Raw genomic sequence first — 21988 nt, 5'->3', positions numbered from 1 at the left:
TGTCGCTCCTACCAGGTCCACAATCTGCAGCAACTCTCAAAAAGTCACCCTCAGTTTGGGCTTAAAATGTAGAGAGCTGTCCTCAAACACTGCCGTCTTCCTCCCTGAGCATTTTACAGACCCTCCCACCACCCCTTTGCACACCCTGACTCTTAGTTTCGACGTGTCTTGGTCTAGCTCGCTGGCTGCTCGCTGAGCTTCTTGAGATCTGGAACCACATCTTACACATGCGGTTCCTAGAGTCTTATACTCTTTGTTCCATGAAGGCATAAATAACTTGAGAAACTAAAAGAAAAAGGTAGAAAAAACTGATGGGTCTACATCACAAAAACCCACACTCCCTAAAAAGGGCCAGCATCCTTTTTTTTAAAAAAAAATTTTAATTAAAATATAGTTGATTTACAATGTTTCTTCTATTCCTATTATACAGCAAAGTGACCCAATTACACACAGTTCCCTGTGCTGCACAGAAGGGCCCCACTGCCCAGCCATTCCAGATATAATAGTTAGCATCCAAAAACCCCAACCAGCCCATTGTTTCAAAATGGCCAGAAAGAGACTTCTCGCCACAGTGTCACAGGTTTGTGATGCATCTCTCTAAGGGCTGTGATGCGGGACTTCTGCATGAGAAGAAAACCAAGGGTTTGCTTCACAACATAACATTCAGGTTTATGGCGTTCTGCAAGAGTCCTAGCAAACAGCAGGAAACTGATTCACCTCATGGTAGAAAGTAAGAACTCTTGGTAAGATAGCAGACATATGACCAATTAAGGAAATGAAATTAAAAATGCATTGAGCACAAAAGATGTTATTTCATTTAACTTAATCATAATTCAGGGGCACTGTGGTCTACAACTTCAGTGAGCGCCATGTTTATAATAATCTAATACGAAAGGCAGCTTCTTTGCTGTGCAGAAAGGCCCTGTCACCAGCCATGAAGGTGCTATAATCTCCATTTTTATCAAATAGCTACCAGAGGCTCTGAGACGTTAAGAGAAATGCCCAGGACCACAGAGCTGAGTAAAACAGTACCGTTAGATTCAAATCCAAGTGCACTTGATTCCATAATCCACAACCCTTTCACAATGCCATGGACAGAACATCTGAAAGTTCCAAAAAACGGATTTCACTAAGCAAATAGAGCCTAAACAGTCCCGTTTGTATCTGGGTAAAGACCTACTTCGTTTTCCCAGAATTTATTGTGAAACTGAACAGAAAATGGAAGCACTTTGAACTCAAACAATGTATTTTTCTGGGAAACATTAAATTCTCCCCGAAGTAACTAAGGTTACTTACCTTAACGAGTCTAAGATAACACCCCCCGGGTTTTGCTAATGGATTAAGAATCTACAGTCCATTTCTACAAAGCCTGCTCCTAAGGATACCCAGGATAAGTAGGAATACTGAACTGGGTATCACAAAACCTGGCTTCTTGTCCCCATGCTAGGTGACCTTAGGCAAGTCTCTTAACCTCTCTGCACCTAGGTTGCTGTGGAGTAATCATCTCTGCCCTGTCTCGTTCACTGAGTGCTGGGAGAGCCAAACAAGAATGGCGTTAGTGGGCTTAGAACTAGGTAAATGTACGGGCACAGAAGGTTAGAGCAGCCTCTGGGCATGAGGGCCATGTGGAGGAAATGTGGGACAGCAAAGGATGGCAGAGTGGAGCACTGGCCATGGCTCGTCAACCTGAACTTCAGGTCCTTCATCAAGTATAAGTGAAGAATAATTGTAATCAAAGCATAGTTCACTTATACTATGATGTATTAGTTGCAGGTGTAAAACACAGTGATTCAATACTTTTATAGATTACACACCATGCAGTTATTACAATATAATCGCCTGTAATCCCTGTGTGCTACATTACATCCTTGTGACTTTTTATTTTATAACTGGCACCTTGTACTTCAAATCCCCTTTACCCATTTCACCCATTCCCCCATCGCCCTTCCTTCTGGCAACCACGAGTTTGTTCTCTGTATCTGTGAGTCTGTTTCTGTTTTGTTATATTTATTTCTTTGTTTTGTTTTTTAGATTCCACATATAATGAAACCATATAGTATTGGTCTTTCTCAGTCTAACTTATTTCACTTAGCATAATACCCTTTTAGGCCCATCCATATCACAAAGTCAAGATTTCATTCTTTTTACGGCTGAGTAACATTCGTGTGTGTGTGTGTGTGTGTGTGTGTGTGTGTGTGTGTGTGTGTATCTCATCTTTATCCATTCATCTGTTGATGGACCCTCGGGATGTTTCCATATCTTGGCAATTGTAAATTGTAAATAATTCTGCAATGAACATTGGCGTGCATAAAGTTTTTGAATTAGTGTTTTTGTTTTCTTAGGATAAATACCCATGAGTGGAACTGATGGATCACATGGTGATCCTATTTTTAATTTTTTAAGGAAACTCAATACTATTTTCCATAGTAGAGGCATCAATGTACATCCCCACCAAAAGTGTACCCTTTCCTCCATATCCTCGACAACACTTGTTATTTCTTGTCTTTTCAATGATAGCCATTCTGACAGGTGTGAGGTGCTATCTCATTGTGGTTTTGACTTGCATTTCTCAGATGATTGGTGATGTTGACCATCTTTTCATTTGCCTGTCAACCATCCGTATGTCTTCTTTGGAAAAATGTCTATTCAGATCCCCTGCCCATTCTTAAATTGGAAAGATTGTTTGTTTGATATTGAATTGTATGAGTTCTTTATCTATTTTGGATATTAACCCCTTATCAGATTATCCTTTGAAAATGTCTTTTGCTATTCAATAATATGCCTTTGCATTTTGTTGAGGGTTTCCTTTGCTGCACAAGAGCTTTTTAATTTGATGTAGTTCCATTTTTAAATTTTTCTTTTGGTTCCCTCGCCTGGGGAGCCAGATCCAACAAAAATTATCATTAAGACTGAAGTCAGGAATTCCTGTCCTGACACACTGGACATGAATCCAACTAGAAAAACATGAGGTTTTGTATTTGATTCCTGGCCTCGCTCAGGGGGGTAAGGATCCGGCGTTGCTGTGAGCTGTGGTGTAGGTCGCAGACATGGCTTAGATCTGGTGTTGCTATGGCTGTGGTGTAGCCGGCAGCTGTAGCTCTGATTAGACCCCTAGCCTGGGACTCTCCAAATGCTGAGCGTGTGGCCCTAAAAAGAAAAGAAAAAAAAAAAAAAAACTGAAGTCGAAGAGCATACTTCCTATATTTCCTTCTAGGAGTTTTATGGTTTCAGGTCTTACATTTAAGTCTTTAATACATTTTGAGTTTATTTTTGTACATGGTATGAGAAATGGTTGCAGCCCTGCATGGGCCAAGACTTCTCCCAGGGCATATGAGGGGCTGCTGCCTTGGCAAAGGGGGACAGTTTGAGAAGCCAGGTACAGGCTGAGGAGGAGGCTAGGGGTGTGCTGGTGAGGCCTTGGCGGGCTGGCTAGAGGGCCGGCTGCTTTTCAGCCCACCGGCTCACACTGAGACTGGGAGCAAGTAAGCTCATGCCCAAGCCCTTCATGAGCATAGTCTCAGTTTCTGACAGCGCTCCAGCTCTCCCGCTCATAACCCCACTGGCTTTCAAAACCAGTTGAAGGAGTCCTTCTGTGGGCACCAGTGGGCCAGCAAACAGCAGCTGGCGCCACCACTGCAGTCACCCCAGTTCTTGCTGCACTGCTGCTATAGCAGCAGTCTGCGCAGCCCGGCACCTAGCCAGCCTAGGGGAGGGAGTGCCGAGCCATGCCCCAGGCTGCTGGCAGCGGCAGTGGCAACCGTGGCAAAAGCTTGATCAACGTGGGCGGCATGTGCCATGACACATACCACTCAATGCTGCGCACTCTGCTGGGGTCGTGGCTGGCTGGCTGGAGGAAGCCCGAGGAGGCCACACACTTCGACTATGACCTGGGTGCCAACCAGTCCTTCTTTGACCGGCATCTGGATGTACAGTACAGAGTGAAGAGACAGCAGATGAATTATTCAGCAAACATAAGCAAGCACTTCCTACATGTCAGGAATTTAATATGACATGTCCATAATCCTCACAACTCCAGCTAACCCCTAACTCCACGCATTCATTCATTCATTCACTCAACAACAAACGATTAAGGGTACAGTTCCAGGCCCTGGAGGTTTGACAGGGCACAAAACAAGAATCTGCCATCACAGAGTTAATACACTAGAGCCTGGGTCAGCATACTACAGCCAAGGACCAAATCTGTCAGCTGGCTGTTTTGTAAACAAAGCTTCATTGGAACACACACACACACACAAACACACACACGTGCACAAAACAGGTTGAGGGGTCTCATCTTCCTGGTGCTAGTCCCCAGGGCTAGGGTCCCCAAGGTGGCTTGAACACTTTGTTAGGAAGGACCTCCAAGTTTGTGATACCCCTTCTGCTGTGGATCACCTGCCAGGTGTGTGGGTCCTGACTCTACCCCCTCCTTGCTGTGTTTTTTTTTTTTTTTCTTTATATCCTTGATTGTAAAACTATTGTAGTCTTCAGGTCCTCCTTAGAAAAAAGTCGTTCTATATGTAGTTATAGTTTTGGCGTGTCCATGGGAAGAAGTGAGCTCAGGGTCTTCCTACTCTACTGTCTTGATCCTACTTCACTGATATTCTTTAAGTGGCATCTGGACCATTCCTGGAATCCACCGAACAGTGGTTACCACCACCCTAGACTTCAGGAACCAGTGGCTCTGGGAAGGATCCTGCCTTGGGTGCTCAAGTTTTGGAAGTGATGAAACGTACACAGAGGGAGAATTCAAACTTAAGATCATGAGATGGGGGAGGGGCTTGTGGCATCATCAGAAACCGAAGCAATTCAATTTCCCCAGACACCTAACACAGCTAATCACAGGACTCTATGACAACGGAAGAAAAACCAGGAGAGAGAGGAAAGTAGGATTTCAGAAGCACCAACTATCTGGTAGGCACTTTACCTGCTTCATTGCACTTAATTCTTACTGTACCACGATGGGCTAGATACTAACAGCAACTCTTAAGAAAATGGAGAAACTGAGGCTCCACACAATTAAGGGCTTCTCCAAAGTCAATAGCTAACTAGTGCTAGAACCAGGATTCCAACCCAGCTCTGTGTGACTAAAAGTGATTGGTCTTTGCACTAAAAGACAGGCATCTGTGAAAAAGCACTGTGAAAAGTCAGTGTGGACCAACCACGACTCAGAAAGCAGAGTCACTGGAGAGGCAACTTAATCTGCCAGACAGTCACAGAAAATCACCCTAACCCTCAGCACTGACATTACTCACGTTGCACTGTTTGACCACTCAGGCAACCCTTTCATGTACTTAGGTTTATGAGACCAAATATAGCCCTGTGAGATGAGCAGAGAAAATTTTACTAGTTCCATTTATAGCTGAAAAAACTAAAGTTTTCCCTTTTTTTTTCTTTTTTTTGGTCTATTTTGTTTATTTGTTTGGTTATTTGGTTTTGGCCACAGGTGTGCAGTGGCTTGATGTTGGATCTCAGTTCCGAGACCAGGGATTGAACCCAGGCCCCAGCAGTAAAAGTGCTGAGTCCTAACTGCCAGACCACCAGGGAAATAAACCTAAAGTTTTGAAAATATAGATAATTTTCAAAGTTGCTAGAGTGATTTGGAAATGGAAGAATTGGGACTTAGATTTTATTTGCCTGGGTGAAATAAGACAGGGGGTAGGGAAGTGGAGCTTGGTTCGCTGGCTCCCTGAGCTGAGACCCAGAAGAGCTTCCTGCTAGCACCTATCCTCCAAGGCTGAGTTTTCCAGGAAGGAAGAGTTCCCCAAACACTCAGCCACAACACAGTCCTACAGCTTTAAGACAGCCTCAGGCCAGTGCTCTGCCATGAGTGCCCCAGGGAACTCATCTGAAAGCTCACATGAAGGCTCCCAGCTCTCTTGACCACCACCCTCTGTTGAGGCTCCAAGCCCACCAGCTGGCATCTAGAGCTTCAAGGGAAACCTCTCCTGGCTCACTTCTGAAACCCCAGTGCTCCACACAGTGCCTGGAACATGGTAGGTATTCAATAAAGGATTATTGAACCGATGGGACTGTCTCAACGAATACTCACAATCCCCACTAGGCTTCCAGAAGAATAAATAACAACTCACTTTATTACCTACAGAGAACAAGCCAACACTGAACCAACAGAAAATCCCAGCCAAAGGATGGTTCCCACCCCGGGGGCTAGTCATCGATACATGCCCAGTACCAAAGGCGGGGCCTAGCACATAGTAGGTTCTTTTAAAAGGTAGACTGATTTACGGAATAACTTCAAGTATTTTATATTTTATAAATACATATATGGTTTATAGAAATAGGCAAACCAGCTGTTGTCACCCCTCATTGACTAAGAACTAAAATAAATAAAGGAAGGAAGGAAGGAAGGAAGGAAGAAAACACCAAAGCTGTGGCCAGACATTGAGACTCTGTGACCCCTGCTGGCACACTTCACTATGTCATTTCTGAATAAAACATAAACTGCCATGTTGCCTCCATACCCCTCTCCTCTAGGTGTTCCTTACCTGCTTCTGGCTCATTCCCCTGGGGCGGCAGGCCCTCCAGGTCCTCAAGAACCAGCACAATTCTCCATGGGAGGGATGTTTGGTTTATTGGGTCTGGTGGCCAAGACTCACTTCTCTCAGAATGATCAAAAATAAGTAAATAAAAGAGGAGGTAAGAGCTGTTTTCCAGCAAAGGCAGAGTTAAAGATTAACAAGATAGACAGACACTTCTGCTAGACTCCAGGGTGGCCCCAGTATGGCTCAAGCCAGCAAGCCCTGAGGGCTCAAAAAGAGAGAGAAAAGAGGCAATTACAGGTGCAGGGCTGAGGTCCATGAACAGCACAGAGAGCCTAGAAATAGTCTGATTCTAGATAAGGACATGCTGGAAAGATAAAGCAAGCACCACAGGCCAATCTGGGAAGAAAGAACTGTTTAGTCACTGGTTTGGGCATATGTAATAGCAGTCTGGGGAAAAGGGGATACAGTTCATCCCAAAATGAACTCGAGACAGACTTTTAAAAAATTATTATCAAGAGATATTTGATAATAGGTGAAAGTTCTAGCAGTATAATGTTAACTGAAATTCAGAAAAAAAAAATCATTTTTTAGTATTAAATGTGAGGAAGAGAAAGGAGGAAAAAAAACGAACAAAAAACACCCTGGATGGCAGAATAAAGGGTGATGAGTGTTTTCATCTTTTGTAATTTTTTGTATATTCCAAAATTTCTAAAACGGAGTTGGAAAAATAAAAATATTATTTCAAAAAGCTAAAAATAAAATTATATTTGTCAGCATTCTTCTTTCTGATGGAAGGTAGAAAAACAACAAAGGAAAAGTTTTACAGAGTCGGTTGCATGAAAATTCTAACTTCTATACAGTAAAAAATACTGTAATAAAAAGTAAAACAATACTCAAGGTGTGCAAAGGGTACATACAGTAAAAGCCTCCTGAAATAAACAATCAACATGAACAAACAAATCACAAAATAGGAAATTCAGTTAATGAGCATATGAAATTATGATTACTCTTAAGAGAAATCCAAAAGAGGCAACGGAAACATTAAGGCACTCGTTTATAAAATTTATATTAGCCCACAGTTTTCACAATGATAATCTCATTGCCAGACAGAGTATAATTAAATTGGTATATTTCAAGGGAGCAGTAGAAATTAATTTAACTTTTTTAGAAAGTAATCAGGCCGTAGAATTAAGAGCTCCTGACTACTAACCAAGTTATGTATTTCCAGGAAATAAAATGGAATAAATAATTCAAAGCGAGAAAAGATTATATATTTCAGTTTCCTCACATGTAAAAAAATTCTCTACCTTAGAGAGATGTAGTGAGAGTTAAAAGCAGATTAATGGAATTAAAGAATTAGTTTCAGAAGGCACTACGCATGTGCAAAAAGAAAAATAGCTTTCAGTTTCAAAATTATTTATCTGAAAAATCTAAGGTTAATAATTCACCTTCCAGCAATAGGGAAGTAAAAAATTGTGGTACATTCTCCAGATGGAAAAAAAAAAAAAATATATATATATATATATATAGAGAGAGAGAGAGAGAGAGAGAGAGAGAGTGAACTGAAGTAGCAACAGGGAAGAAAATGCTTAAAATATTACAACACTAAAAAGTGAAACACAAGATGTTACATGGTGCATACAGCATTGTGACTAAAAGTTATGCATGTCCAAATAGCTAGGGAAAATGTACATTGTTGAAACCTGAAAACAGGGGATGAGCAAACTGATAAGAGATTAAACCCTCATCTTTCATTCTGTCTGCTGGATACAATGAGGGACAGGAAATTCACTACCTCCCCAGGGTCACACACACACAGCTGTGTGAACAGCTTTATCTCTTAGAAAGGTCTTAAAATGAAGAGAAAGCAACCTCCCCATAAAAATAAAACCAATGGTTTAATCTCTGTTCTCTGGAGCTACTTAGACTCAGAATGAAAACCAATAAATAACACTTGCTGAGCCTGGGAACTTCACGTGCACTCACTCGTTTCATCCTCGCAGCAACCCTGTGCAGATCGCACTGCCTACTTCCCATCTTGATGCTGTATTTCTCCACCTGGAACACTCTTCTTCATTCCCTGAATGTTAGCTCTTGGCTCACTATAATTCTAACACTATTTCCGTCATCAACATCCATTTACAGAATTACTCTAGCTCCCTGGTCTCTCAGTTCTTTGATCCTCAACTCCAATGATTATAACCTCAGTATCTCCCAGGGTTGTGTCTTTGAACTTGTCATTTCCAAAAAGTTAACTCCCTTCCCAGCCTTGATTTCAAGTATCCCTTCTCTAATCACCACTCCTCCCTCTGCAGCATAGTCCAACCAACACCTACTCCAACAATCTTATGGATTTGACTCTACCACCTTCTCACTGTCTCTCCCTTCCTTGAGGTCCTCCTTCCCTTATCCAGTTTACATTCCATGGTCAATCGTTCAGTTAACCTCTCTCATCATACATGGTTGGATAAACCCCAATCCTGGTTAAATCCAACCAACTCTCTGTCCTGCTCCACACCTGCAAGCATGTCACTGAATATGGCTGGAAACAATCATGCAACGATGCTGATAAATTTCACCCCAAGTTCATGATCATTAACTGCAAGTAGCTCCTTAGTGCTTCTCAGTAATCATATCCTACTTTTTCAGTCAATTCATCTGCCTCTCTCCTAGAGGACATATCACTTCCTCCCCTTGAAAAATCCTCTTACCCTCCCCCTCCCCAATGAACTTGCTGCTTATTCATAGAGCAAAAGAAAACAACCAGAATAGAATTTCTACATGCATGCCTTTGTACCACAGCTACCCACCTTACCTGCACTTATGCCCAGATGATCTCATTACTATGAACACATTGGTTGCATTCAACACTTGCAAAATCCAACATTTTTCCACTAGATCCTACACACTCTTGTCTACTTAAGGACATTCTTTAAAATCTGCCTCCCTTTTCTTGCAGATCCATAGGTAGCCCTCTCTCAAAGGTCATGCTTATCAGCATACAGGAATGCTATTATTTCTCCTATCTTTAAAAAAAGAAAAAATACTTCTCCTGATTGAGGCAGGCACTGCCTGCCCCTGATCAGTCTTAGCATCACTAACAATGGGACACCTAGACAGCATGTGCCTTTTGAAGTCAGACAATATGAAGCACACAGCACCACACATGAAAATTCTTGCCTAAAATATGATTGAGCCTTTATATGCAATTTCAATTTTTAAAATAGACAAGAGAAAGAAGAAGTTAAAAAGACACCCTAGGAGTTCCCTGGTGGCCTAGGGGTTAGGGATCCAATGTTATCACAGCTGTGACTGAGGTTCCATCCCTGGCCTGGGAACTTCCACATGCTGAGGATGTGGCCAAAAAAGGGAGGGAAAAAGACGTCCTAAGTTATCAGAGAAATCCAGAAAGTGGGACATTCTACAGAACAATTCAACTAGTTTCATCAACAAGTCAATAGGCATGAAAAATAAATGGCTTAAGACACACAACACTCACATGCAATCTGCAGACCTTTAAAGAAATTAACACTGGTGACAATCAGGGATATTTGAATATAGATTAGGTATTATATTAAGAAATCACTGTTAATTGTGTTAGGTATAATAATAGTACCATTATATTATGTTATATACATGGTTATGTTTTTAACAAAGTCCTATGTATGTGAAGTAGTTAGAAATGAAATCAGCTTTAGAATACTTCAGCCAGGGAGTTCCCTTCATGGCTCAGCAGTTAACAAAGCCGACTAGGATCCATGAGGTTGCAGGTTCGATCCCTGGCCTCACTCAGTGGGTTAAGGATCTGGCATTGCCATGAGCTGTGGTGTAGGTCGCAGATGTGGCTAGGATCCTGTGTTGCTGTGGCTGTGGTATAGGCCAGCAGCTGTAGCTCTGATTGGACGCCTAGCCTGGGAACTTCCATATGCCAAGGGTGCAGCCCTTAAAAAAAGAAAAGAAAAGAAAAGAAAAGAAAAGAAAAGAAAAGAAAAGAAAAGAAAAGAAAAGAAAAAGAAAACTACTTCAGCCAAAAAGTGATAAAGCAAATATGAAAACAATGCAATGTCATTTTCTTCAAATATATTCACATTAAGCTGTGTAAGGAACAAGAGTGATCTGAAGACTCTTCTTTGACAGTAACATCTGGGATTAGGGAGAGTTTGAAATAGCTTGAAGAAAAAAGTTATGGGAGACAACATTTCTGTTTCACTGAAGGAATTAAGTGAAAAAGGTATATGGCATTGCAAAAGTCACATACTTGGCCATTGCATGTGTTACAAATAAACTCCATTTCCCTGTCCCTTCTACAAAACCTCTTGATCCCATTTCACTTTCCAGCCCCTGCGCTTTTTCTTTCCTTTATGGTAAAGAACTATCCATAGTCACCTTTTCCAACTTCCCTCTTCCCATTCTCACTTACACTCACTCTGTCAAGGCTCCCTCATCTTGATGAAACTGCTTGTGTCATGTCCCCAAAGCCCTCTATTACCTCCGTGCTATCAATCAAGTGGTCAGTGCTCAGGCTTTATCTTATTCAGCCCATCAGCATATTTTACACACTTGGTCATGTCCCCCTGCTGGCTTCCAAAACTTACAGTTTGGGGGTCTTTCTCCACCTTCCCGGGTGCTCCTCCTCAATAATCTCTAATGCTGGTTCCTCCTCATCTTCCTCACCTCCATACTCCGAAGCGCCCCAGGTTCTGTACTTTGTTCTGTGACACTTGCTCTCTAGTGGGTGCAGGCACCTTGCGGTCTCTTCCACCTCTACCCAGCCTGCAGTCTGCACTCAAAACACGTTTGATGACCACACTAAAATGAGATCAGGAATCAGGCTCTACAGTGAGTCAGTGAGTTTCTACAAAAAGGAAGTCCCTAATAATTTTTGAAAAATAAACAAAAACAAAATAGTGGGGCTGGGGTTGGGAGACAGAGAATAACACCCTGTACTCATGCCACTATTCATTGTCTAGAATCTGCAGAGGGGAGGCTGATTGCAGAGAACAATGATGATCAGATTTAGAACATATTCTTAAAAATATGTGCTAAAATGCACCTTCCTGAAGTCCACCTCGGTCATTTGGATCCAAGTAGTGTGGAATGGGGTTCAGAAAGCACCCCCAGGTGATTCTGAGGCAATCTGAAGTACTAGCCCGAGAAAGCTTTATCAAGATCCAGGATGGGAAAAGTATAGCAATCACACCTAATTGACTTTTATAGTAATTTAAAATAATCGCTGTATGCCTGTTGATTCTAATAATAACTTTAAAAATACAGCTTGTATTTTTAATATCTTTTTCATTCCATTATTCCAATAATTCCTTTTTATTGTATTTTATTTTTTTAATTAATTAATTAATTTTTTTTCTTGCTTTTTAGGGGCTGCACCCTCTGCATATGGAAGTTCCCAGGCTAGGGGTCGAATTGGAGCTGTAGATGCCAGCCTACACCACAGTCACAGCAATGCCAGATCCCAGCTACATCTGTGACCTACACCACAGCTCATTGCAACACCAGTCCCTTAACCACTGAGCGAGGCCAGGGATGGAACCCACATCCTCATGGATACTAGTTGGGATCTTCCTTATTATATTTTAAAAACTATTAATATACAAGTGGTTGGGGGAAAAACCCAGCTCTTCACCAATAATTTGAGAAACTTCAGCATTGGAGAAAGAGCCTAGACTTTGGCATCTCGAAAGCCCAGATTCAAATCCTGGCTTTTTTATCTGTCAGTTATATGATGTCAGGCCAGTTTTATCAACTGCTGTAAGCCTCGTGTCTTCAGCTGTGCTGTATGGATAAGTGTCTTCTAAAAATTGCCTCCACCGTGTTGTGCTGACAATTTAATGATAGACTTTATCACTTTATTTCAGCTAATCATTTATTGCACTTTTACCACATGCTAAGTACTTCACACACGGTAAAGTTCCTGGAGTTGGGTAAAGCTCATTCAATCCCTGCAGCAACAGTAGTTCTTGAGGTAGGTGCTGCTGGCTCAGCTTCCAGGGTCCCTGGCAGAGCCAGTCCAGGTTGCTATTGGACACAGCATCCCAGCTCTCAGCCACAGCTCTCCCGATGGGAGCCAGCCTAAGTCACACGTTAAGAGTTGTGGTGAAACATTTCTAACAAATCGCAAGTTTACTCAGAAGAACAGAAGAAGGCAGAAATATGATAAGCAACGGAAACCAACTGATAGCTGGTGAATCTGAGGAGAGAGTGAAAGGAAACCATAAGACACTCACAAAGCACCTGTGTAGCCGTGCTGACAGATATTTTCTGAGGACCAGCCCAGCTGCAGGCTAGTGTGGGGGAAAATAGGAAATCCTCCCCAGATCAGAGCCCTGAAGATAAAAGGGTCTTCATTCCTGCCTGTCCCAACTGTTCCAGAGCCAGGCTGCCCCCCAAAAAAGGGGTTCTCAACAGAGATTAGATCTTTTTCCAGCCAGGCAGGCACTGCTAGAGACGGTTGTGAAATGGTTGAGTATATCTCCCTGAGGTTATCTAAAAACGTGTTGAATAGAGCTCTTTCTGTGGAGGGTGCTGAGTCCCCACCACAGAAAGACAGATGCTCCATGGTCTGGGACTCGAACCAGCCATTCAGAGCAGGTAAGGAGAGCTCTGAACTCAGGACGGAATGGATCCAGGGCAAAGGAAAATCCCAGGCCATTTGCTATGATCTTCAACCCTGTGCCTGTAGCAGACACATATTTATAGAAATATTTGTCTTCCGATTTGACAGGTGCCTAGGGGAAACTCCCCACCCCATCAGCTCCCTTTCTGTAGGGCACCCACTTCCCAGCACAAGCAGTAGAAACCCTGGCCCCAGCAGGCATCTCGCCCAGTCTTACCAATTGAGACGGCTCCGCTCCACTCCATCAGTCAACGGTCAGCCAGGAAGGAACCAAACAGGCCTATAAGGAGGGTTGAATCAATACCACGCTCCTCCCAAGCAACACACCCACGCCTCTTTCCTCCACACCCAACCCACACCCATAGAGACACAGAGAAAAAAGCAAATAGGCCTCCCTCATCCCCAAGAAGAAGTGTTTCATCTCCCCCTAATATTGAAAAGAGAATTAAGTTTGTATTATGTAAGTTTTACACATACAAAAAGGTACAGAGTATAGCACAATGAACATCCATGTGTTCATAACCCAGCTCCTGAGATTAGCAACAGTTTGCCAATCTTATTTTCTCTATGCCCCAGCCCCCTTTCTTTCCTGGAGTAATTTAAAGCAAGTGCCAGGCTTCATATCACTTCCCCCCACCAGCTCTTCTCAACTGGGGTGCCACAGAAAATTAAACCTTGATGTCTTAAGACATCCATTTATGTCATGAATTAAGTTACCTCCCTGACATCTAGAATAGGATTCGCTATGTAGCATCTTTGGGAGAACTGAGAGTAGAGGCCCTCAAATCACTTTCTGTGGTGTTGAATTGTCTGTAATACTACCCACCCACGCACTGACCCTCACAGAATGGAGTTCACCAGAGAAGACATGCGAATATACACACACCTGTGCATGCACACACACACACACACACACACACACACACACACACACACACACACACACACACACACACAAGGTCATTATCACCCAATATCCACTCCACCTTCAAACTTTTACCAGTTCCTTCAAAAGTATCTTTTATACTAAATTCCTTGAATGAGGATCCCAACAAGGCGGGCACATTTTGTCCAGATGATATGCCACTCTCAACTCTTTTAGTCTATAACATTTCCCCAGGCCTCTATCTTTTCTTTTTTGTGCTATGTATTTGTTGATTAAAACTAAGTCATTTGTCTTTGGAATGTGCCATGTATGGAATCTGGCTGACGACCTCCCTCTGTGTTTCCTGTGACCTTGCTGTTAGATTTCAAGGTTGCCTGAAATTCAGTGGTTTCAAGTGCAATTGTTCTCTTAACGTTTTCGTATCTAAGAGGAGCTAAGCCCTTGTTACCTAGGGAGTCTGGGATGAGGAAATGAACAGGGAGGTCTGAGCTCCTCCGAGTTGTCTTGGTCCCAGAGCCCATAACAGCAACACACTCCAATACTCACAGTAGGTTCAGTCACTCAGCAAGTGCTTATTTTCTACTGGGAGCCAAAGCAGAGATACGACAGTACAGAAAGCAATCAGAAATCCCTAAGCCCCCAGAACATGCCTTCCAGTGAAAGGGTAAATAAAGACTTTAAAACACACACACACACACACACACACACACACACACACACACACACACTGCTTCGTAAGGGGATAATTGCTACACAGAAAATTAACACAGGGAAGATAGAGAGGAAAGCAGAATGTTGCAGGGAGACATTATTATTATTATTAATTTTTTTGTCTTTTTAGGGCCACACCCATGACACATGGAGGTTCCCAGGCTAGGGGTCCAATCAGCGCTGCAGCTGCTGGCCCACGCCACAGCCACAGCAACACCAGATCTAAGCTGCATCTGTGACCTACACCACAGCTCACGGCAATGCCTGATCCTTAACCCACTGATCGAGGCCAGGGATAGAACCTGCATCCTCATGGATGCTAGTCAGATTCCTTTCCACTGAACCATGACAGAACTCCAGGAGACTCATTTTAAAATGGAGAGTCAGAGAAAGCCTCACTGAGAGTTCTTGAGCAAAGACTGAAGACCAAGGAGGGATCTTGCAGATTTTTGAGGGAAGAGGATTCGAGGTGGAGGGAACAGCAAAATTCCTAGGCGGGAGCACACCTGACCTGCTTCAAGCACAGCACGGAGGCCTGAAGAAGAAGCATAAGATGAGCACAGGGAAGCGTGAGGTACAGATCACGGAGATCCTTAGACTGCTATAAAACTCTGCCTTTCATTCTAAATCAGACTTGGCTGACTTATGCTGGAAAGGGATCATTCTGGCTGTTGCACTGAGAATCACTGGTAGCAGGTGACAGGTTGGGGAAAGTTTAAAAAAAAAAAAAAAAAGGAAGGAGGCCTTTTGAGAAGCTGTTGCAACAATCCAAGTTCGGAAGGCCCAGGATCCTGTTTACTGAGCTTTTACTAGATGAGAGCAAAGTAACTTCGTAATGTTACCAAATTTAATTCTTACCACCACTCAGTGAGGTGGGGTGTTAAAACTACTCTTTTAGAAATGAAGAAACTGAGGCTTAGATATTGTAAATCATCAAACTGGGGCATGAGCCAGACTGTTCTAACTTGCAAGCTTGGCTGTGCTATCCAGCTTGGCACCTTTTAAACAGCCTGAGAGTCTCTCTGCTTTAACTGGACAACTATAGTTGCCAGTGACCATCGTGGACCTTCTGGTAACACCTTGTTCTCTGCCCCAACCCCCACCTTCTTAACCTCTCATTGTGCAAACTTCACCTTCATCTATACATTAGGATCCAAACTTTATGTCCCTAGACTAGAGACTTTGGCACCATCTTGCTCCCAGAAGTTACCTTAGTTAATCATAATGCAGTCTGTGTGTCCTGGCCTCCAGAAACCTCCCCGTAATGGCCTCCCATTTCTTTCAGATGACGAATTCTTGAGTTGCCACTTAACTTTGCAATGACCCCTCTTCCTGTTTCCTTGTGTCAGTGATGGCTGGCTGCCCCACCAAAAAACTGTGCTCTTTCCGCCATATAGAATTGTTGCTTAAAGCAGTGGCCCAGCCAGGGATTATATTTTTCAACAAGTGTGCAGGCACGCACATCCTGTATCTAAGTGGAACCGGGACTGTTTGACTAGTTATCAGCAATAGAACATGAGCAAACACAACATGCATCTCTTTTGAGCAAGGTGATTAAGAAGTGAGTCTATTTGTTGTGACAGCTAGCATTATGGTACTAAAGGAGCTACTAAGTAGAGACTTTCCATGTATTTATTTCTACTGGCCTAAGTAGAGTCCTGAGAATTCACCACAGTCCTCAGCTGTAGATTTTTCATCATCCACATAGTTTTCTCTTCACCCCAACATTTAATTAGCACAGTGACATAACAGAAGCTCCCCTTATTTAGTCAAAGCCACTGATTACTAAATTCTTCCATTCTGAGTACCTCTTGTTATTTGTTTCCCCCTGTTATGATTGCCAAGTTTTGAAAGAGGTTGTCATCCAAATTCAATTAACAACTTGCATTCTTATTTGTTATCAAATGGACAAGAATGTTGCTTCCAATAAGAGGTTCTGACCAACATGAGACTGTCATTGTTACCACAATCAGGTGATACAAGTTCAGCCTGATACAAAGAAACTTGATGATTTCCTTGGCCTGTGCAAGTTTGTTGATATAAATGTAATTCCCCCACCTGGTTTTTTAAAAAATACTGAGCATGTCTGATGGGTTTCTGGAAACTCTGGGCAAGGAATTCTTGTTTGTCCATGGCCTGAAACTTACCCCAATAAAAAACTTTCTGATCCCAGCTGGCCTCTAAAACAAACAAACAAAAAAAACTCAAAAACAAAACCCAGGTTCTTCTAGGTGGCTAGATATGGAAGGATACTAAAAATTAAAATAAAATAAATAAAACAAAAACTACTCCCAATACCCACCTAGGCAGAATTAAGTCTTTCTAAGCTTATCTGGAAGAATATGGCTCCTAAGTACTTAAAAATCAGAAGAACAGCAATGTTAAACCAGAATTTTACTGACTGCCAAGTCAGACAGCACAATCCTCTCCTTCCATCATCTCAGTTCTCAGCAGTTGAATGCATAACATCAGTTACATCAGAAAGATGCCCCCTGGGACATAACAGCAGTGCTATGATAGCTGGGCAGGTGAATTAGCTGAAGAGCAAGGGAAGACCAAATAGCAACAGCATAGGAGGGAAAGAGTTCTACTGAAAAACCAAAGATTAAGAATTTTCTCTTCTCTTCAATGTAATCCGTATCAAATTACCCATGACATTTTTCACAAAACTAGAACAAACAATCCAAAAATTTATATGGAACCACAAAAGACTCAAAATTGCCAAAGCAGTCCTGAGGAACAAAAACCAAGCAGGAGGCATAACTCTCCCAGACTTCAGGCAGTATTACAAAGCCACAGTAATCAAGACAAGTTTCTGTACTAGTACCAAAACAGACATACAGACCAATGCAACAGAACAGAGAACCCAGAAATAAACCCAGATACCTATGGTCAATTAATCTTCAACAAAGGAGGCAAGAATATAAAATGGGAAAAAGACAGTCTTTTCAGCAAGTGGCACTGGAAAAACTGGACAGCCATATGTCATATCAGTGAAACTGGAACACACCCTTACGCAATACACAAAAATAAACTCAAAATGTCTTAAAGACTTAAACATAAGACAAGACACCATCAAATGCCTAGAAGGGAACATAGGCAAAACATTCTCTGACATCAACCTTACAATCAGTCTCCCAAGGCAACAGAAATAAAAACAAAAATAAACCAATGGGACCTAATCAAACTGACAAGGCTTTGCACAGCAAAGGAAACCATAAAAAAACAAAAAGACAACTTACAAAATGGGAGAAAATAGTTTCAAATGATGCAACTGACAAGTGCTTAATCTCTAAAATATACAAACAACATATTTAACTCAACAGCAAAAAACAAACAACCCAATTGTAAAATGGCCAAAAGACCTGAATAGACATTTCTCCAAAGAAGATATACAGGTGGTCAATAAGCACATGAAAAAATACTCAACATCACTGATTATTAGAGAAATGCAAATCAAAACTACCATGAGGTACTACCTCACACAAAGCAGAATGGCCATCATTAAGAAGTCCACAAGTAACAAATGCTGGAGAGGGTGTGGAGAAAACAGAACCCTTCTACACTGTTGTGGGAATGTAAATTGGTACAACCCACTATGGAAAAGAGTATGGAGGTACCTCAGAAAACTAAATAAAGAACTACCATATGACCCAGCAATCCCACTCTCGGACATACATCCAGACAAAACTTTCTTTGAAAAAGACACATGCACCTGCATGTTCACTGCAGCACTATTCACAATAGCTAAGACATGGAAACAACCTAAATGTGCACCAACAGATGATTGGATTAAGAAGATGTGGTGTATATATACACAATGGACTACTACTCAGCCATAAAGAAGAACAAAATAATGCCATTTGCAGCAACATGGATGGAACTGGAGACTCTCATACTAAGTGAAGTAAATCAGAAAGAGAAAGACAAATACCATATGATATCGCTTATACCTGGAATCTAATATACGGCACAAATGAACCTTCCCACAGAAAAGAAAATCATGGACTTGGAGAACAGACTTGTGAGGAGGAAGGAGTGGGATGGACTGGGAATTTGGGGTTAATAGATGCAAACTATTGCCTTTGGAATGGATAAGCAATGAGATGCTGCTATATAGCACTGGGGATCATATTTAGTACTTATGATGGAGCATGATAATGTGAGAAAAAAAGAATGTACATATGTATGTGTGATTGGGTCACCTTGCTGTACAGTAGAAAATTGACAGAACACTGTAAACCAGCTATAATGGAAAAAATAAAAATCATTTAAAAGAAAAAAAAAGAATATTCTCTTCTCAATGAGATCCTGCTGTATAGCACAGTGAACTATATCTAATCACTTCTGATGGAACATGATGGAAGATAATGTGAGAAAAAGAATGTGTGTATATATACATACATATATATGACATACATATATATGACTGGGTCACTTGGCTGTATAGCCGAAACTGAGAGAACACTGTCAATCAACTATAATAAAAAATAAAAACCTAAAATAAATAAATTTAAACCAGTAAGAATAAAAATTCTATAATTTCCCTACTCATTTAAAAATTCTTCAAAATAAAATTGATTTTTAAAAATCTGCAGTTTATGGAACAGCCTTATCCATGATCATATCAATAGATGCAGCAGAAGCTTTTGACAAAATCATTCCCTGCATTGTTCCTTCTGTCTCAGGTTCCTGTATTCTGGATAACACTCCTAAATAAAGCACTTGAATTAAGAAAAAAAAAAAAAAAGAATTTTCTCTTCACTCTTGGTAACAGTTGTCTGATGATTTACATTTTACTTCAACCCCCAGTTTAACTGTATCTTGAATGAGAACAATGATGTCTGTTGATGTCTTAAACATAATTTCCTCCAGAAATTCCCAGGCAAAGGACTGCTTCAGGGGCTGTTTCTTGTTTCCTTCCACATAGTTTTATCTGTTGGGCAGGAGGCAGTCAGAGTTCCTTAACATTTCTTAAATGCCAGAATCACTGAAATGATCAGTCTCTCCTTAAGGTCACCAAAGTGACAACTATTTTCCCGTCCCACCTTAGCAAATTGATCTCTTTCCTAGGACCAGCCCAAGGCCAAATGTGCCACCATGCAAAGAGAAAAGGGAAGAAGTGTAGAAGAGAAAGAGTCTGATCAAGTCTGTCCTCAGTCCCATAGCCATGAAGTTCATTGTGGGTAAAGGGAACCACTTAGAACATGGCTTCTCCATCATGTCTGAGCATTAACAGCATCTGGGAAGCATTTAAAAAATATTGATGTCTTACCCAAGACGTTTTTCACAGAATTAGAATAAATAATCCTAAAATTTATAGGAAACCACAAAAGTCCCAGAATTTCCAAAGAAATCCTGAGGAAAAAGAATAAAGCTGGAGGCATAACCACCACCCCAGACTTCAGACAATACCATAAAGCTACAAGTAATCAAAACATCGTGGTATTGGCACAAAAACAGACAGAGGGATCAATGGAATAGAATAGAAAGCCTAGTAATAAACCCAAACACTTATGGGTCAATTAACAAAAGAGGCAAGAGTATGTAATGAAGACAGTCTCTTCAGCAAGTGGTGTTGTCTTTCTCTAAGTCAGACAGATAAAGACAAATATTATATGATATCACATATGTGGAATCTAATAGTAAGTCTGTGACGTTAGAACACATCCTTAAACCATGCACAAATATAAACTCAAAATGGTTTAAAGACCTAAACATAAGACGTGACACCATAAAACTCCTAGAAGAGAACATAGGCAAAACATTCTCCGAGTCATAGCAATGTTGTCACGGGTCAATAGAAATAAATGCAAAAATAAACATATGGAACCTAATCAAACTTCTAAGATTTTTCACAGCAAAGGAAACCATAAACAAAACAAAAATAATGTTATGTTTCTCCCATTTCATAGGGAGAAAATATTTGCAGACCATGTAAATGACAAGGGCTTAATTTCCAAAATATACAAACAGCTCATACAACTCAATAACAACAACAACAAAAAAAAACCCTAACAACCCAATCCAAAAATGAGTATAAGACCTAAATAGACATTTCTCCAAAGACAGAGATGGTCAATAAACCCATGGAAATATGCTCAACTTCGCTAATTATTAGAGAAATTCAAATCAAAACTATAATGAGGTACCACCTCACACCAGTCAGAATGGCCGACATTAAATAGTCTATAACTAATAAATGCTGGAGAGGGTGTGGAGAAAAGGGAATCCTCCTACACTGTTGGTGGTAAAATAAGTTGGTACAGTCATTATGGAAAACAGTATGGAGGTTCTTTAAAAAACTAAAAATCAAGTTGCCATATGGTTTAGCAATCCCACTGCTATGCATACACCAGGAAAGATGAAAACACTAATTCAAAAAGATACATGCACGCCTATGTTTACAGAGGCATTATTTACAATAGCCAAGTCATAGAAGTGGCCTAAATGTCCAGCAACAGATAAACAGACAAAGAAGATACATATACACAATGGAATATTGGCCATAAAAAAGAATGAAATATTGCCATTTGCAGCAACATGGATCAGCCTAGAGATTATCATACTAAGCCAGACAGAGAAAGACAAATATTATATGACATCACATATGTGGAATCTAACAAATAGTACAAATGAACTTTTTTACAGAATAGATTCCCCCACAAAACAAACTTATGATTACCAAAGGCGAAAGGTGGCAGTGGGGAGGCAGCCAGGGGAGGGAGTGGAAATAGGAGTATGATATTAACATATGCACACTACCATTTATAAAATAAACAGCAAAGATTTACTGTATAACACAGGGAACTATATTCAATATTTTGTAATAACCTATAATGAAAAACAATCTGAAAATAAAACCTAATCACTTTGTTGCACACATGAAACTAACACATTATTGTAAATCAACTATATTTCAATAACTATACATACATACATATGTATGCATACATATAAATTTATATACATATGTGCCTAACAGTCTCCTCAGTGGATTCTGATTTAATTGGTCTGAACCAATAAACATTAATAGAGGCCTTGAAGAATGTGGCACTCACAGGAGTGTATCCCGAGGTAAAATAGGAGAAGGGTCAGGCTTTTCCTGGGAGGTGAGGGGAGGGGCAAGGCCAGCCCAGGGCAGGTGGACATGGATGTGTCAACACATGGCTTCAGGTATTTCAGTGCCTACTTAGCCAGGCTCCTCCACATTCCCAGGAGCTTGCTGCTCCATGATGGCCCAGAGTTACTGAGATG

General features: G+C 41.2%; 1 protein-coding gene across 50 annotated transcripts in view; it reads right to left on the bottom strand.

Moving 5' to 3' along the window:
* Positions 1–21988, bottom strand: part of ST6GAL1 (ST6 beta-galactoside alpha-2,6-sialyltransferase 1) — a 164760-nt gene that overhangs the window by 39550 nt on the left and 103222 nt on the right. For 9 of the 50 annotated variants that reach the window (XM_084990673.1, XM_084990669.1, XM_084990639.1 and 6 more), the window contains one exon: positions 13352–13414. The exons of 4 other annotated variants lie outside the window; for them this stretch is intronic. Coding sequence is in view for 2 of the 46 variants with exons in the window: in XM_084990637.1 (XP_084846763.1) it covers positions 6507–6521 (15 nt within the window). In the remaining 44 variants the exon portion in view is untranslated. Of the gene's footprint in view, positions 1–1032; positions 1104–3806; positions 3921–6506; positions 6644–11098; positions 12709–13351; positions 13415–21988 lie in introns of those variants that run through there. 37 more of the 50 variants (XM_084990674.1, XM_084990659.1, XM_084990654.1 and 34 more) reach the window with 12 other exon arrangements.

The sequence above is a fragment of the Sus scrofa genome, chromosome 13 (assembly GCF_054392235.1).
Source record: "Sus scrofa isolate SSC_HxYL_T2T_F1_AM1 chromosome 13, Sscrofa_HxYL_maternal_Yorkshire_Landrace_v2.0, whole genome shotgun sequence".
NCBI lineage: Eukaryota > Metazoa > Chordata > Mammalia > Artiodactyla > Suidae > Sus > Sus scrofa.
This window is presented reverse-complemented; position numbering and strand designations above follow the sequence as displayed.